The sequence below is a fragment of the Chlorocebus sabaeus genome, chromosome 26, assembly GCF_047675955.1.
Source record: "Chlorocebus sabaeus isolate Y175 chromosome 26, mChlSab1.0.hap1, whole genome shotgun sequence".
Classification (NCBI taxonomy): domain Eukaryota; kingdom Metazoa; phylum Chordata; class Mammalia; order Primates; family Cercopithecidae; genus Chlorocebus; species Chlorocebus sabaeus.
The window spans coordinates 30,948,811-30,966,316 of NC_132929.1; the positions used below are offsets into that span (position 1 = coordinate 30,948,811).

Here is a 17,506-nt window from a genome sequence, read left to right on the forward strand (position 1 = left end):
ACGCCTGGCATGTTTCTTCTCTTTACCTCACTCCACTGCTTTATTTTACTCTTTAGCAGGTCCTTACTGTAACATGGAAAATTATGGTATCAAAATCTGGAGAGATTGCTAATGACTGGGAGTTCAGAACTCCGCTTATTTTTATGCTAAAGTCTACTTTGTTTTAAATTCAAGATTTCTACTTCTACTTAACCACCCTAGAAAAACTTCTCTTTATTCAGGGTAAAAGTCTCTAGCTCTTAACCTCATAATCATAGATAGTATCCTGTAGATACTTTGTAATTTATTAATATTCATCTTAAAATGTGGATCTCGAAACTGACACAATACTGAAGGCAGAGTAACTAGTTCAGAATATGGTGGGTTCATTAACTTACATTTCTCAGAGCGCAGGAATTCTTTTAGCTTTTTAATAGCTACCTCACACTGTTGGCTCATATTAAGTTTGTAGCCAAATTGACTTTTCCTATGAACTGCTTTCAGGGGGCCTGGGAAGTAAGGATGAAGCTTATAGCTCCCTATGCAGAGTAAACAGAAGGTATGTACGTGAGTGCCTTTTCCTGTGTTTTACAGGGCACAGTTTATGTGGAACTAAGTACCGTGTACCTTTAACTTTCCAATTTTAGCATTTATTTACACACTGTGGACAAAAAGAACATAAAGCTAAAGTGCTAAAAGCCACTGACAACTCAAAGTAAAGCAGCTCCTATAATGTGGAGTTAATGAAGTTTGAGTCAACAAAAATATGAATTAACAGCCGGCGCAGTGGATCACACCTGTAATTCCAGCACTTTGGGAGGGTGAGGTGGGTGGATCACCTGAGGTCAGGAGTTCGAGACTAGCTGGCCAACATGGTGAAACCCCATCTCTACTAAAAATACAAAAATTATCCAGGCGTGATGGCGGGCACGTGTAATCCCAGCTACTTGGGAGGCTGAGGCAAGAGAATCACTTGAACTCGGGAGGTAGAGGTTGCCATAAGCCAAGATTGCACCATTGCACTCCATCCTGGGTGACAGAGTGAGACTCTGTCTCACACACAAACACACACATACACACAAATACAAATTCACATACAAATTTTTAGAAACACATCTTTTCAACAAACCAAGATTAAATTATGCTCTACCATCGTGTTATTTTGTTAGTGTTAACTATGACACCTTTTTTTTTGGAACTCTGAGAGATGCTAGTGCATAGCATTAGCATTTCTAACTATAGTTGTAATACATTTATTCTTTATTTTAATTTTACACTTAAATTTAGTCTTTAATGTCATCTGAATACCATGTTCATATAATTGCAGAATATTTGTGCTTTTTTAAAAGGTAATTTGTTGGTTGGGTGCGATGGCTCATGCCTGTAATCCTAGCACTTTGGGAGGCTGAGGCGGGCAGATCACGTGGTCAGGAGACCAGCCTGTGCAACGTGGTGAAATCTTGTCTCTATTAAAATACAAAAAATTAGCTGGGCGTGTGCCTATAGTCCCAGCTACTCCGGAGGCAGAGGCAGGAGGAGGTGGGAGGTGGAGCTTGCAGTGAATGGAGATCACACCACTGCATTCCACCCTGGGCGACAGAAAAAAATGTAATTTGTTATTATCTATATTGCAGGATAGAGAAGCAGTGTAACTTAGTAATTACAGTCAGGCCAACCTGGGTTTATAATGCTGGCTTTCATACTACCTAGCTGTGCAGCCTTGTGAAAATTACTTAACCTCTCTGTGCCTCAGTTTCCTCATCTATAAAACAGTCCTTTACTCAGAAGATTGTTAGGACTAAATGAGTTGGTACATATAAAGTACTTAGCATGATACATAGTACACGGTGCTGCAAATACTTGAATTTTTAAAAACCTGTTGTTGCTAATGAATATAAATACATTTTTAAAATAGAAACTTAACACAGTGAAATGATTGGCTAACTATTAATATTTACATTAAAATTAGGGCCAGGCACAGTGGCTCACGCTTGTAATCCCAACACTTTGGGAGGCCAAGGTGGGAGTATCACTTGAGGCAAGATTAGCTGAGTGTGGCAGTGCATGTCTGAAGTCCTAGCTGCTCAGTAGACTGAGGCAGGAAAATTGCTTCACCCCAGGATTCAAGGCTGCAGCCTGGGTGACAGAGTGAGACCCTGTCAATCAATCAATCAATGTAATAAAAAATAATTTAAAAATATATGTATAATATATATGTGTGTATATATGTGTATATATGTTATATATACACATACAGAGAATGAGACTGGTAAATATTTTATATTTTATATTTATATATAATATATACTTATATTTATATTTTTTATATATAATATGTGTGTCTATGTATATATATGTCATATATACACACACATACAGAGAATGAGATGTAAATATTTTATATTTTATATTTATATATAATATATAGTTATATTTATAATACATTTTATATTTATACATATGTGTGTCTATATATGTGTATATATGTCATATATACACACACATACAGAGAATGAGACTGGTAAAACTTAAAACTACATTGATTATTTTAATGAGAATATAATTTTTATAGAAAAAGGATGTAGTTTTGCAAAAGAATAGAAAAATATATTGTCTATTTTTGTTCTAATAATGGCTTCCCATAGATAGTTGGATCAGCTTGTTGACTTTTATCATAATTCAGTGTGAACCAACAGATGTTTTTAACATCCTGTTCTTCTTTTTAACTGATGAAGATTTGGATTCCTAGACTTGCCCAAGCACTTCTGTCTGCTGTAGCAGACGTGAGACTTTACTCATTAATGAAGCAACTAGAAAATCAGGAAGTGGCAAGATGGGTGGTAAGTCCTAAATACTTTAGAAGCTGTATGCCAGTTATTTCATTCCTATAGGTATAAAGCACATGGAAACACTGATTCCCAGAACAATTTTAGAAGATAATTCATACAACTTTATAGAGGTACGTCCATAATTAAGAACAGTAACATGCAAGTGGGGCACCTGCCATATCTTTCCTTCTGATTAAGCCCTGGATAGGGATGCCCTCAAACCCTTTTAGAGTCTAAACCCTGGGAGACAGCCTTGGGAAGCCCCTTCACTCCTCAAAACTATCCTTGCCTCTCTTTCCATAGAATTGAGTAAGGATAGTTCTAAATTACCAACTACTTCACAAAGCATGTTAACTATTTACAACCCTTGTTCTGTTCCTCTAGCCAGCCTCTGTCTGGGGTGCAGCCCAAGAAATCTTTTTGCACTGAAACTCTTTCACTTCCAAATGAGATGTTGGAAGTATTAGGTTGGTGCAAAAGTAATTGTGGTTTGTGCCACAACAATATTAGGTTGGTGCAATTACTGGACTCATGTAAGGAAGAGAGTATGGTATAAAAGACTATCTTTTGTCATTTAACTTATTTCAAGGTGGAGAGATAGATTCCTGACATCTCCCACTCAAATCTTGAATGGATTTTTCCCATTTAAACAATATCCTGATGAGGGATTGGATTCTGTAGTACTGTTGTTAATTCACTTGGCTCTTTGTAAAGTTAATAAGCTTATATGAACCTGTTTGAAAGTCTTACTACCTTTTTTATATTGTTTCTATTGGAAAATACATTCTAAATTCCAAGTAACCAATCTAGCAACATATCTCTGAAATATAATTTACTAATAAATTAGAAAGGGAACATTTCTGCAGGTATTCTCTTCTTTTGCATTAAAAAGAAAGATTGGTTTAGCAACTAAGTCCTTGCTAATTGATTCAGCGATATGGTTAGCCTCATTATTTTGTGCTTATATTTTATGTGCATTGCTGAAGACTCAAAATGGTAGGCAAAAGTCATGATGGCTTTGAAGTCCTTCCCCCAAAGATACAGCACTAGGGCCGGGCGTGGTGGCTGACACCTATAATCCCAGCACTTTGGGAGGCCGAGGTGGGCAGATCACAAGGTCAGGAGTTCGAGACCAGCCTGGCCAACATAGTGAAACCCCGTCTCTACTAAAAATACAAAAATTACCGAGGGGTGGTGGTGGACACCTGTAATCCCAGCTGCTCGGGAGGCTGAGGCAGAATTGCTTGAACCCAGGAGGCAGAGGTTGCAGTGAGCTGATATCATGCCACTGCACTCTAGCCTGGGTGACAGAGCAAGATTCCGTCCTGGGGAAAAAAAAAAAGAAAGAAAAAGATAAAGCACTAGGTTCTTCTAGTTTAGGAAAAACTTTTACTTTCATGAAAATTAGGAACATTTTTTAAAGGCTATGTTTGGCCAGATGGGAAGCTAGTGCCACATGCTTAACAATTGCCTCAACAAGTTTCTTTTAACACATTTGTTTTGTAGACTTAATGGTGCTCTGTGTGCATGTTCTTCCAAAAACTGATTCATTAATTTAGTCAATTTCCAAATTAAAATTTAATAATGTCTCCTGATTTTTTTTCCCTGTTTCCTGTTTTGTCTTAATTTTTCATCAGCATTCCAAAACAGGGAAACATTCCAAACAAGTGCAACATTCCAAACAAGGTCAATTAAAAAAGTCACAATACTTGTGTCAGTACTATAAGACAGTTTGAGAAATATTGATTGGAAGAATCTAGTTATGAATTTCAATCTTCTTAAACTCTACCAGAAAAGAATCTGTTTTTTATGTGTTTCATTAATGGAAAGTGGGATTGATTTTAAATCAAATGGAGTGCCATAAAAATGCACCTGAAAGTATAAACTTCTTAACATGAACAAATATAGATCTGCTATTATTTTAAACCTGTGTTTGATACAAGTTTCTAAAAACAATGTTTGGGCATGCCTACTTACTTTTAATATCATCTACCTTTTGATGTCCTTTTCACAATATTTAGACTTGCTTGCTATTTAGAAGATAATATGTACTAAGGTTTTCCATTTCCAACTTCATATATGTTTGCTCTATACTTTTTCTTAGTTTTTTTGCCAGTTGTGCTCCTGGTTCACATGGTATTGCTGTACCAGAACCCTTACAAACACCATGGAAACTGTTCTCACTATAATTGCTCTTTTCTACTATCCTTTGGAAGGTTCAAAGTCTATGAACAGGTAAGAAAAATTATTGTTAATAATTATGTACAAAACTCTACTTTTGAAAAATCTTAAATATCAACATATTGTAATGTCTAGTAGACCCCCTAATTTTCATGAGTCATGAGAACCACGATAATATATTCAGTTGATACATTATAGCAGAGAACAGATAATACTCAAACGGAATAATTAAGGAGAGTTTAACAATAGGAATATTTGCGAAGGTGTAGACAATATTTAGGAAAACCAATAAGGAAACACCATAGTACCGCCAGCCTAGTTATAGCAGGAAGTCTGTAGTATCTCTAGGCCCCAAAGAGCAAGGAGAAGAAATGGTTACTGGAATTTGTAAAGAGCTATAATTATAAGAGAGGGCCCCAGTAGGGGACAAGCACAACCAGTCTTTAGCAATAATGAGGAGACAGCCAGGGGAATAAATAATCCTGACCCAACTCTTCTGCCTCTCAGCCAAAAACAGTCAGAAACCAGAAAGCAAGGTAGCCACTGATGCTGTCCATTCAGGTCAGCTTTCCTGCATGCAGACTAGATAAAGGCTGGAGGAGAAGAGATTTGGAAGGGCAAATAGGAAATACTTGGACTTTATTTGGCTTCCTTTAAACTGGGGAAACAAATACCAAGCAATGGGAACGTGAGTGAAGGCACATAACTGTCAGTGGGCTTCATTTACAGTTACAGTTACAGTATATTCAGGGCAGATTATCCAGAGTAGTTGTAGAGTGCGGTAGGATGCATGTAAGAGGAGAAGAATAAGAGATGAGGCTGGAATGGGACTTTGAATTTGGATTTTTTTTCTGTAGGTAATAGGGAGCCATTTGAGGCGTTTGAGCAGCATGACATAATCAAATCTGATTTTGAAAAACTTTTGTAGTAACAGTATTTAGGATATACTGAAAGGAAAAAAGACAGAATTTGGGATCTAGTTAAAATTCTAGTATCCATTCTTCCTACACAAAAGGAATAGGAAGTTAAAGGTTAGGAGGATCAAATCAAATAAGATCATTTCTGTCTTAGACTCTCTTAACTACAAGAAAAAGCATTCACTCAAGTTATGTATATGATGAGGACTTTATTATAAGACTAAAAGGGAAAATGGGCATCTCAAGCCTTGTGGCCAGGACTGGAAGAAAACTGTAGAATATCTCAGCCACACAAATGAATTGAAATGTTATGCAGAATCCAAGGCAGTTTTGGAGAATGGGCTGTTTTGTTGTGCCTTTATATACCAAATAGCCTATGAATCCTGCCTTAGTCTTCCATCATTTAGGGACTTAGCTAGTCTCTGTCCACTTCTATTCTTGCTAGCAATTACCCAAATTTCTCTGTATCTCATATTCAATTTGAGAGAATCTAATTAGGTCCATTAAATGTCATTGTCTCTATCTGGAGATAACTTTATTTCACACTGGCCAGCCTTAGATTGGCTACTTGGGCCCAGGTGCCGTTCCCTAATTCAGTCAGGAAGTGCAAGGGTCATGTGGTACAAAAGGATTACTATATAAGCATTTTTCCTTGTATAAGCACGACAGATACTATTCCAGACCTGATAATAAAATGACATTTTGCACACTCCTTTAAGAAATGCAAGTATTGGCTGGGCACAGTGGCTCACACCTGTAATCTCCACACTTTGGGAGGCCAAGACAGGTGGATCACTTGAGGTCAGTAGTTTGAGACCAGCCTGGCCAACATGGTAAAACCCCATCTCTACTAAAAATACAAAAAATTAGCCGGGCATGGGGATTAGCCTGTAATCCCAGCACTTTAGGAGACTGAGGCGGGTGGATCACCTGAGGTCAGGAGTTGGAGGCCAGCCTGACCAACATGGTGAAACCCCGTCTCTACTTAAAATACAAAAAATTAGCCAGGCATGGTGGCGCACACCTGTAATCCCAGCTACTTGGGGTACTGAGGCAGGAGAATCGCTTGCACCCAGGAGGCAGAAGTTGCAGTGAGCCACTGCACTCCAGCCTGGGTGACAGAGTAAGACTCTGTCTCAAAAAAAGAAAAAAAAAGTTCATATAGCTATTCATACCAAAAGGAAAATGTCAAATCACAGTGTAAATAATAGATAACTTCAAGTTAATTTCCCACTTGTTTTATCACACATTTTCCTCTTACAGTGTCAAGTACTCATCCTTGGTGGCACTTGCCTTCATAATTCGTCCCACAGCTGTCATTCCCTGGACACCTTTGCTCTTCAGACATTTCTGTCAAGAACCAAGAAAGCTTGATCTTATTCTACATCATTTTTTACCTGTAGGGTAAGTGTGGCAATAATCCATCCATTAATTTTAGTAGCCTATAAATCACAGATTATGAACAAGATTTTACATCTTTCAGTTAATTATTTTATCTTCTAATGTCAATGAGCACTCTTAGTCCAAGGAAATAGAAATTGCAAAACTTATATATTATATTCTTATATTTATGATCCTGATTATAACTATTTTAATTTGCTTAACTGAGTGCTTTTGTAATTACTTCTAACTTAGCACTTTCTGATGCTTTATTTACTAAATATTTCTCAAATATATTTTAGAGATACTTGATTCTTTTACATTTGTATAAGGCTTTATAATTCATAATGTGTTTTCACATATTACCTCATAATTTTCATAATACTTCTATCTAGGCGATATATGTTTTTATTTTGTAGTGGAGAAAACAGGAGGCTGGGAGAAATTAAAAATGTGTTAGTCAAAGTCATTGGCCTGGTTGCTATACGGATATTGAAACCCAGGTCTTCTAACTATACTATGACCTCCTAGGATCAGACATATCCCAAGTATCTAGTAGACTACCCCAAATAATTATTTATTGAAGGGATGACTACATTCTGACTCTTACAACAGTGATCTTTTTAATATACAATCACGCACTGCATAACGACATTTTGGTTAGCACTGGACTGCATTTATGACAGTGGTCCCATAAGATTAAATTAGCGTATTTTACTGTACTTTAGTTTCTCTGTTTGGCTATATATATTTTATATTTATTTATTTATTTGAGACCGAGTCTCGCTCTGTCACCCAGGCTGGAGTGCAATGGCGCAATCTCACTTCAACCGCCTCCCAGGTTCAAGTGATTCTCCTGCCTCAGCCTCCCAAACAGCTGGGATTACAGGCGCCTGCCACCACGCCCAGCTAATTTTTTTATTTTTAGTAGAGTTGGGGTTTCACCATGTTGGCCAGCTACTCTCAAACTCCTGACCTCAGGTGATCCTCCCACCTTGGCCTCCCAAAGTGCTGGAAATACAGGCATGGGCCACCATGCCCAACCTGTTTAGCTATAGTTAGATACATAGATACATAGCATTATGTTACGATTGCTTACAATATTCAGTATAGTACCATGCTGTATAGGTTTGCAGCCTAGGAGCCATAGGCTATACCATATAGTCTAGATGTCTGTAAGCTGTACCATCTAGGCTTGTGTAAGTGCACTCTATGATGTTTGCACAATGAGGAAATTGCCTCATGATGCAGTTCTCACAATATATCCCCATTGTTAAGTAATGCATGACCGTACTAGTGTTCCCTAGTCACAAGTATTTTTCGGGTAGCAATCTGAAAGGACTAAATTATCTTGCGTCTCAGTTGCCACTGTTGTCATTTCTCAGGTGTATTAATAACATTGCATTAAATGTATTCATTCATTCAGGAAGTATTTAATCCTACTATGTGCCAGGCAGTGTTCCAGATGTAGGAGATGCATCAGTTTAACCAAAAAAAGTACCTGCCTTCATGAAGTTTACATTCTAGTAGGGAGAGACAGACAGCTAAAAAGATAAGAATAAATATATATTTGTCAAGTGATGGCAATACAGGGAAAAATAATTGTGGCATAAGGAGGATGGAATGCCAGTGCTTGGGGTGACAGGGGAGCTGTTATTTTTAAACATGGTGGTTGGGAAAGACCACCATGTAAAGTGACACTGGAGCCAAAACTTAAAGGAGTTGAGAGAGTGAACCATGTAGTTACTTGATGAGAGAATATTCCAGACAAAGGGACCAGCCAAGTACTAAGTATGTTGGGCATGTTCAGGGAACAGCAAGGAGACGGATGTGGCTAAAAGAGAGTGAGCTTGGGAGAATGGAATAATAAGGTCAGAGAGACAGCAGGGGCTCAGTTAATTCTGGCTTTGACACTAAGGGAGATAGAAAGCCTTTTTAATCTCATCAGCAGCATGATAATAACTTACTCATTTAATAAGCATTTAACCTACTTTGTATCCAGCATTTGATAATTCAGAGGTGAGTAAGATACAGTGTCTGCTCTCAAAGTCAAAGTCTGTGGGGGAAAAAGATAAAACAATACAGATGCTCCTTGACTCAGGATTACATCCTGATAAACTCATTGCAGGTTGAAAATATAAGTCAGGCAAGGCACAGTGGCTCACACCTGTAATCCCAGTGCCTTGGGAGGCCAGGAGTTCAAGAACAGCCTGAGCAACATAATGAGACCCCATCTCAACAAAAAAAATTTAAAAATTGGCCAAGTATAGGTGGCAGTAGGCACGCCTGTGGTCCTAGCTACTTGGGAGGCTGAGACAGGAGGATCCCTTCAACCCAGGAGTTCAAGGTTGCAGTGAGCTATGATCATTCCACTGCACTCCAGCCTGGGAAACACAGTGATAACCTGTCTCTAAACAAAATAAATAAAAAAGAAAATATTCTACATTAAAAATGCACTTAACACATCTAACGTACTGAATATCACAGCTTAGCCTATCATAAACATGCTCAGAACATTTACCTTAGCCTACAGTTGGGCAAAATCATCTAACACAAACCCTATTTCATAATAAAATATTTGAATATCTCAAGTAATTCATTGAATACTATACTGAAAGTGAAAAACAGAATGGCTGTGTGGGTACCATTTTAAAGTTGAAAAATCGTAGGTTGAATCATCATCAGTTAGGGATTGTAATTCTTACCCAGTGATTTAAAGGGGTCTAGTGGTCGGATACGGTGGCTCACACCTGTAATCCCAGCACTTTGGGAGACCGAAGCAGGCACATCACCTGAGGTCAGGAGTTCAAGACCAGCCTGGCCAATATGACGAAACCCCGTCTCTACTAAAAATGCAAAAAAATTAGCTGGGCATTGTGGGGCATGCCTGTAATCCCAGCTACTTGGGAGACTGAGGCAGGAGAACGCTTGAACCCCAGAGGTAGAGGTTGCAATGAGCCGAGAACGCACCACTGTACTCCAGCCTGTGCAACAGAGCGAGGCTCCATCTCAAAATAGAAATAAAAATAAAAAATGAAGTATTCTAAGTTAGACATAACAAAATTCTGCAGAAGAACAGAAAGTAATCTAATTCTGCTTGCAGAGGGAATATTAGTAGAAGCCTTATAAAGTGGGTGGTGTTTCAAGTAACATCCGGGTGAATATGAATTTGGCATGCATGGAGAATGAGCTCGCTTAAAGCTGAAAAAGCCTAAAGGAACCTTTTCACATAGATCAGATGCTTGCTTTGTCTATTTTGAAGCGAAATATAGAAGAGAACAAATGAGATAATGCACGTGAAAATATTCTGAAGTTGTGCAGTATAGAACAAATGTCAATCACAGTCCTAATTAGTCTTATATTCAAGTCCTTTGATGCATAGAGTTGGCTTCAGACTTGAATGATGTAACAACCTTTTACATATTTAGCACTCTTTAAAAATAGTCAGTTGCATCTCCAAACAGTAATAGTGTCTCTAAATATAGAGAAAAGTATTGAATTCGTCTTAGGAAAAATTCTAATATATGTGGACCAATTTTTGTTTACTTTTTACATGGCCTTGAGAATTTGGGATATCATTTTGTCATTTTGTAAAATCCAAAATACTTCAGTTGCCTTCCAGCTGCCACACTATCTCACCAATAATTGACAAGACAGGAATGACTACAGGTCTCACAGCCATTCCCAAAATTAAGAAGACAATATTATCAACAACTTTTTGCTAATAAACTTGACAAATGAACACATTTCTAGAAAAATGCAGCTTACCAAAACTGACGGGAGAAGTAGAAAATCTGAACGGTACTATATGTATTAAAAAAATTTAATTTGTAATTAAGATCTTCAAAGAAAGATGCATCAGGTTCAAATGGCTTCGTTGGCAAATTATTCCATACATTTAAGAAGGAAGAAACATCAGTTCACATGAACTATTCCACAGAATGGAAAAAGAAAAACATTTCCCAGTTCTTTTCATGACAATAGCATATTCTCGATACCAAAATCTAACAAGGACATTACAAGAAAGGTCAATTATAAACCAGTATTTCTCATGACTGTGAATCCAAAAATCCTGAAGAAATATTAGTAAACTGAATCCATACAATATTTAAAAGAATACATGACATCCAAGATTGGGTTTGTTCCAAGAATATAATATTTGATATTTGAAAATCAGTCAGTATGATTCATGACATCAAGAGAATAAAGGAGAAAAATAATATGGCTTTCTTAATAGACACACAGAAAGCATATGATGAAACTAAAGGCCTAGTCATGATTGTCAGGGAGGGGGAAGACAACCCTTAGAAAACAAACTGTGGAAAGCGACTGATTCATACGACAGTTTGTATAAAAACTTTACTGAAAAATCGTGCTTAGTGTGAACATATTGAAACCTTTTCTCTTGAGATTGGGAAAGATACAACGATGGTTATTATCTCCACTCCTGTTCAACAGAATCCATCCTACCTAGTGCAATAGGACAAGAAAAGTGAGTTAATGGTAGAAGGGAAGAAATAAAACTCTGTGACTTTGTATCATGATTGTATATGTAGAAAATTCAAAAGAATCTAAAGATAAACTATTAGATAAGTAAGCAAATGAAGCATGCTCACTAGATACAGGGTCCATATACAAATATTAATTGCACTTGAATATTAAACCAGTGGGTAAAAGTTTGAAGAATAGTTTCACAGTTTCAAAGTATCTTCCACAAGAGACCTATTGATTACAAATGATAATTTTATAGCAGAGAAACTTGGGAGACATACCTTAACTAGGTGACTGAAGTTAACATTGCTAGTAATAGGACAAATCAGTATTGTGAGATGCTTGATCTGAGGCACTGAGAAAAACATCCCTTCACTTTGGTGGTGTTAACTGCCAAAATTCATAACCTGAATCTAATGGTGAGAAAACATCAGATAAAGCCAAATTGAGGTACATTACGACCACGCCCATGCTGTAATAAGTCTTAACATCTAGTAGTGTAGGCCAGGCGCAGTGGCTTACGCCTGTAATCCCAGCACTTTGAGAGGCCAAGGTGGGTGGATCACCTGAGGTCAGGAGTTCGAGACCAGCCTGGCCAACATGGCGAAACCCCATCTCTACTAAAAATACAAAAACTAGCTGGGCGTGGTGGCAGGTGCCTATAGTCCCAGCTACTCGGGAGGCTGAGACAGGAGAATCGCTTGAACCCAAGAGGCAGAGGCTCCAGTGAGCCGAGATCGTGCCACTGCACTGCAGCCTGGGCGACAGAGTAAGACTCTGTCTCAGAAAAAAAAAAAAAAAAAAAAAAGGACTTATTACAAAGCTATAGTAGTTAAGACAACTTAGAATTAGAATTAGTGCAAGGTAAAACAAATAGATCAGTGGAACAGAATATGGTCTGGCAGCATACAAACATATGTAGTCACTTTATGAGGAAGGTGATACTGTAGTATAGTAAGGAAGGGATAGTCTTCTTTTTTCTTTTTTTCTTTTTTTTGTTTTTTGTTTTGAGACAGAGTCTTACTCTGTCGCTCAGGCTGGAGTGCAGTGGTGCAATCTTGGCTCACTGCAACCTCCGCTACCTGGGTTCAAGCGATTCTCCTGCCTCATCCTCCCAAGTAGCTGGGATTACAGGCACCTGCCATCACACCTGGCTAATTTTTGTATTTTTTTTTTTAGTAGACACAGGGTTTCACCATGTTGGCCAGGCTGGTCTTGAACTCCAACCTCATGATCCACTCACCTCGGCCTCCCAAAGTGCTGGGATTACAGGCATGAGCCACCGAGCCTGGCCTGGATAGTCTTTTCAATAAATACATAGTTGGCTATCCATATGGAAAAAAAAAAATTCTTGACTCCTACCTTCCCAGCATAAGCGAAAATGAAAAACAAAAAAGCAAAAAACTCTAAGGGAATTATAGATCTTGATGTAAAGGTAAAACAGTGGTGGTTGTGCAAGATATGACAGAATATCCTCATGATCTTAAGGCAGGCAAAACTTTCCTAAATAGACGATAAGTACTAACTATAAAGAAAAAGATAAATATATTTGAATATATTAAAATTAAAGACTTTTGTTCATCAGATTCACCATTAAGAGTGAAAAAGCATGGCCGGCGCGGTGGCTCACACCTGTAATCCCAACACTAGGAGGCCAAGGCAGGTGGATCACAAGGTCAGGAGATCAAGACCATCCTAGCTAATATGGTGAGACCCTGTCTTTACTAAAAATACAAAAAATTAGCCGGGCGTGGTGGCAGGCGCCTGTAATCCCAGCTACTCAGGACGCTGAGGCAAGGGAATTGCTTGAACCTGGGAGGCAGAGCTTGCAGTGAGCTGAGATCATGCCACTGCACCACTATACTCCAGCGTGGGCAACAGAACGAGACTCCGTCTCAAAAAAAAAAAAAAAGAGTGAAAAAGCAAGCTATAGATCAGAAGAAGATGCTGTAATACATGTAACCAACTAAACCCTTACATCCAGATTATATATAAAACTTGTAAAAATCTATAAGAAAAAGATAACTCATAGAAAAATAATTGAAAAGATTTCATCAGGTACTTCAAAAAATATTAAAATGGCCAACAAGTATAAAGAGACTCATCTCATTTGTTATTAGGAAATACAAAGTAAAACCACCATGAAATACTATACTATACATCCACCCAAATGGCTAGTATGATGTGGAACTTATATATTCCTGTGGGAATGCAAACTAATAACTACTTTGGAAAACTTTTAAGTATTTACAAAAGCTAAATAAATACATAGTTGTACTTATAACTTAGGACAGGGGTCCCCAGTCCCAAGGCTGTGGACTGGCAGCAGTCCATGACCTCTTAGGAACTGGACTGCACAGCAGGAGGTGAGCAAGCAAGCATTACTGCCTGAGCTCCACCTCCTGTCACATTCTTATAGAAGTGTAAACCCTATTGTGAACTGCACATGCAAGGAATCTAGACTGTGCTCCGTATGAGCATCTAATGTCCAGTGATCTGAGGTGGAACCGTTTCATCCAGAAACCATGCCCCACTCCCACCCCCGTAACCTGTTCATGGAAAAACTGTCTTTCAAGAAACCAGACCCTGGTGCCAGAAAGGTTAGGGACCACTACCTTAGGGCCCACCAATTCCAATCCTAGGTCTATGTCTAACAGAAATGCATATATATGGATACCAAAAGATGTGTAAAAGAATGTTCATTGCAGCACTATTCACAATAGCTGAAAATGGAAGCACAGTGTCCATCAACAGCAGGAATACATACAGTGTGGTATACATAGTTAAAATACACAGCATTGTAAATGAATGAACTACAGCATGCAAAAAAACTTGGTTCAATATTCACAAGCATAATGACTAAAGGAATTTGGACATGAGTACATATGGTATGATTCTATTATAAAATTCAAAAAAAGATAAAACTCATCTGTTCTGTCAGAAATTAGGACAGTGGTTATCTTTGGGAAGCGGAAGGGTTACCTTTGGGTTACTTTTGGGGAGGGGGTAGGGACTGATTGGAGGGATAAGGGGGTGCTGCTAATACTCTTTATCCCACTCTGTATGGCAGTTACACAGTTGTGTTCATATAGTGATGATTCATAGAGCTTTATCCTCATAGCGTATTTTTCTGTATATGTGTTTGTAGTAGGCAGTCACTGAGATGGCCTCCAATGATCTCATCCTTCTGCTGTTTATGTCTTTGTATAATCCCCTCCCCTTGAACATGGGCTAGATTTGTTGACTCAATTCTAATGCGTAGAATACAGCAGAAGGGATTGGATATCATTTACAAGACTGGGTTATGAAAAGATATGGTGGCCGGGCACAGTGGCTTACATCTGTAATCCCAGCATTTTGGGAGGCCAAGGTGGAAGTATTGCTTGAGCCTCAGAGTTTGAGACCAGTTGGGTAATACAGTGAGACCCCATCTCTACAGCAAATCCAAAAATTATCCAGTCACGGCGGCACACACCTGTAGTCCTAGTTACTTGGGAGGCTGAGGTGGGAGGATCACTTGAGCCCGGGAGGTCAAGGCTGCAGTGAGCCATAATCACACACTACTGCACTCCAGCCTGGGTGACAGAGCAAGACCCTGTCTCTAAAAAAAAGAAAAGAATAAATAAATAAAAAAGACTATGGCTTCCATCTTGGGTGCCTGTCTCACTCACTCTTGGCTGACCTACCCTGGGTTAAGCCAATTATTATGTCATGAAGCAGCCTTAAGGAGATGGCCATATGTTGAGGAACTTAGCCCCATCAGCAACCATGTGAGCAAGTCTGGAAGCTGATCTCTCCACCCACAATTGAACCTTCACATGAAACTGTAGCCCCTGCTAAGAGCTTGACTACAATTCATGAGAGACCTCGAGCCACAGGCACACAGCTAAGCAACACCTAGGTTATTGATCCCCAGGAACTATGAAATGGTAAATATTCATAGTTTAAGTTAACAAGTTTTGGGGTAATTTGTTACACTGCAGTAGTCTTTCAATAATCTTTATATTAATATATTTTTATAATATTGATTAATTATATAATCTTATTTACTGAGCTTTATCAACAGATACCTTTCAAAATGTGTAAATCCATACTCAGTTGGTGAAACTGTAAAGCATTTTTATAGTGGCTTTTGATGCAAGGCACATACAAAGCCATATGCTAATAGTGGATTTTCAGCAAGCTGCAAATGTGAATCACTATTCTATTTTTGTTTTTCAGCTTTGCTACTTTGAGTTTGTCTCTGATGATTGATCGTATTTTTTTTGGCCAAGTAAGTAAAAGTATATTAAGCTAACAGCTATTTTTATTTTTAATCCATTAATACTTTAGAACAGAGGCAAACAATTTTTTAAATGATATGGGATACACACTACAAAAGACTTCTAGGCATATCCTAATAAGCCTTTGGTTCAATTTGTTGTGCTTTCTACATAAAAGAATTAGTATTCCTAGTTAATATTCAGGAGAGTACATTTTAAGGCAGGGAATTATTAAGTGAGCACTGAATGTTACCTGTTGTTGCTGTTTGTCATTATTGTCAGCTTTGTGCTGTAATTCAAATTGTAATGTTTTCAAAGCTTTATCTTAACAGGTAATGTGATATTGTAAAGTACCACACACAGTCCGAAAAATTTGTCTAGTATCCTCCTTATCTCTAACTAGATATAAAACTTGGATGGAACTGGAGGCCATTATTCTAAGTGAAATAACTCAGGAATGGAAAACCAATATCATATATTCTTACTTACAAGTGGGAGCTAAGCTATGAGGATGCAGAGACATAAGAATGATACAATGGACTCTGGGGACGCGGGGTGGGGAAGGGTGGGAGAGGGGTGAAAAACAGAGAGTACATATTGGGTACAGTGTACATTGCTTCGGTGATGAGTGGACCAAAATCCTAGAAATCACCTCTGAAGAACTTATTCATGTAACCAGAAGCCATCTGTGCCCCAAAAACTATTGAAATAAAAAAAAACCTTAGATTGCTAAAATGTAAGTTTGAATCTCACTTTGAATCTCAAAAACTTAGTTTTACAAATTAACAAAGAACACATTAATACTTAAAGAAGAAAAAATAAGAAGGATTTCATATAGTCATTAGTCAAAATTATTAGGTCGGGCACGGTGGCTCACGCCTGTAATTGCAGCACTTTGGGAGGCCAAGGCGGGCAGATCACAAGGTCAGGAGATCGAGACCATACTGGCTAACACAGTGAAACCCCATCTCTACTAAAAATACAAAAAATTACCCGGGCGTGGTGGTGGGCGCCTGTAATCCCAGCTACTCGGGAGGCTGAGGCAGCAGAATGGTGTGAACCTGGCAGGCAGAGCTTGCAGTGAGCCGAGATCGTGCCACTGCACGAAAAAAAAAAAAAATTAATGTAAACTATTGCCTGGTTTTAAGACTTGTTCTGATTTAATGTCAAAATTGTGTCAGTTCCCTAATGCCAAACATTACTACTTGGCACTAACATATTTCTATTTATTTTTCCTTCAACTGTGCCAGTGGACTCTGGTTCAATTTAATTTTTTGAAATTTAACGTGCTGCAGAACTTGGGAACATTTTATGGTTCTCATCCATGGCACTGGTACTTCAGTCAAGGATTTCCAGTTATCTTGGGTACTCACTTACCCTTCTTTATTCATGGCTGCTATCTAGCACCAAAGAGACACCGGATACTTTTGGTGACTGTGCTATGGACACTGCTTGTTTATAGGTAAGA

The 17,506-nt window shown here is 38.3% G+C and overlaps 1 protein-coding gene across 2 annotated transcripts in view; it reads left to right on the forward strand.

Moving 5' to 3' along the window:
- The window catches only part of PIGB (phosphatidylinositol glycan anchor biosynthesis class B), a 37,226-nt gene that overhangs the window by 5,191 nt on the left and 14,529 nt on the right, over positions 1-17,506 (forward strand). Inside the window, exons 4-8 of one of the 2 annotated variants that reach the window (XM_073012183.1) lie at positions 2,715-2,819; positions 4,912-5,042; positions 7,169-7,309; positions 15,998-16,049; positions 17,289-17,500. In XM_073012183.1, coding sequence (XP_072868284.1) covers positions 2,715-2,819; positions 4,912-5,042; positions 7,169-7,309; positions 15,998-16,049; positions 17,289-17,500 — 641 coding nt within the window. The remainder of the gene's footprint in view (positions 1-2,714; positions 2,820-4,911; positions 5,043-7,168; positions 7,310-15,997; positions 16,050-17,288; positions 17,501-17,506) is intronic. The other variant, XM_073012184.1, reaches the window with a different exon arrangement.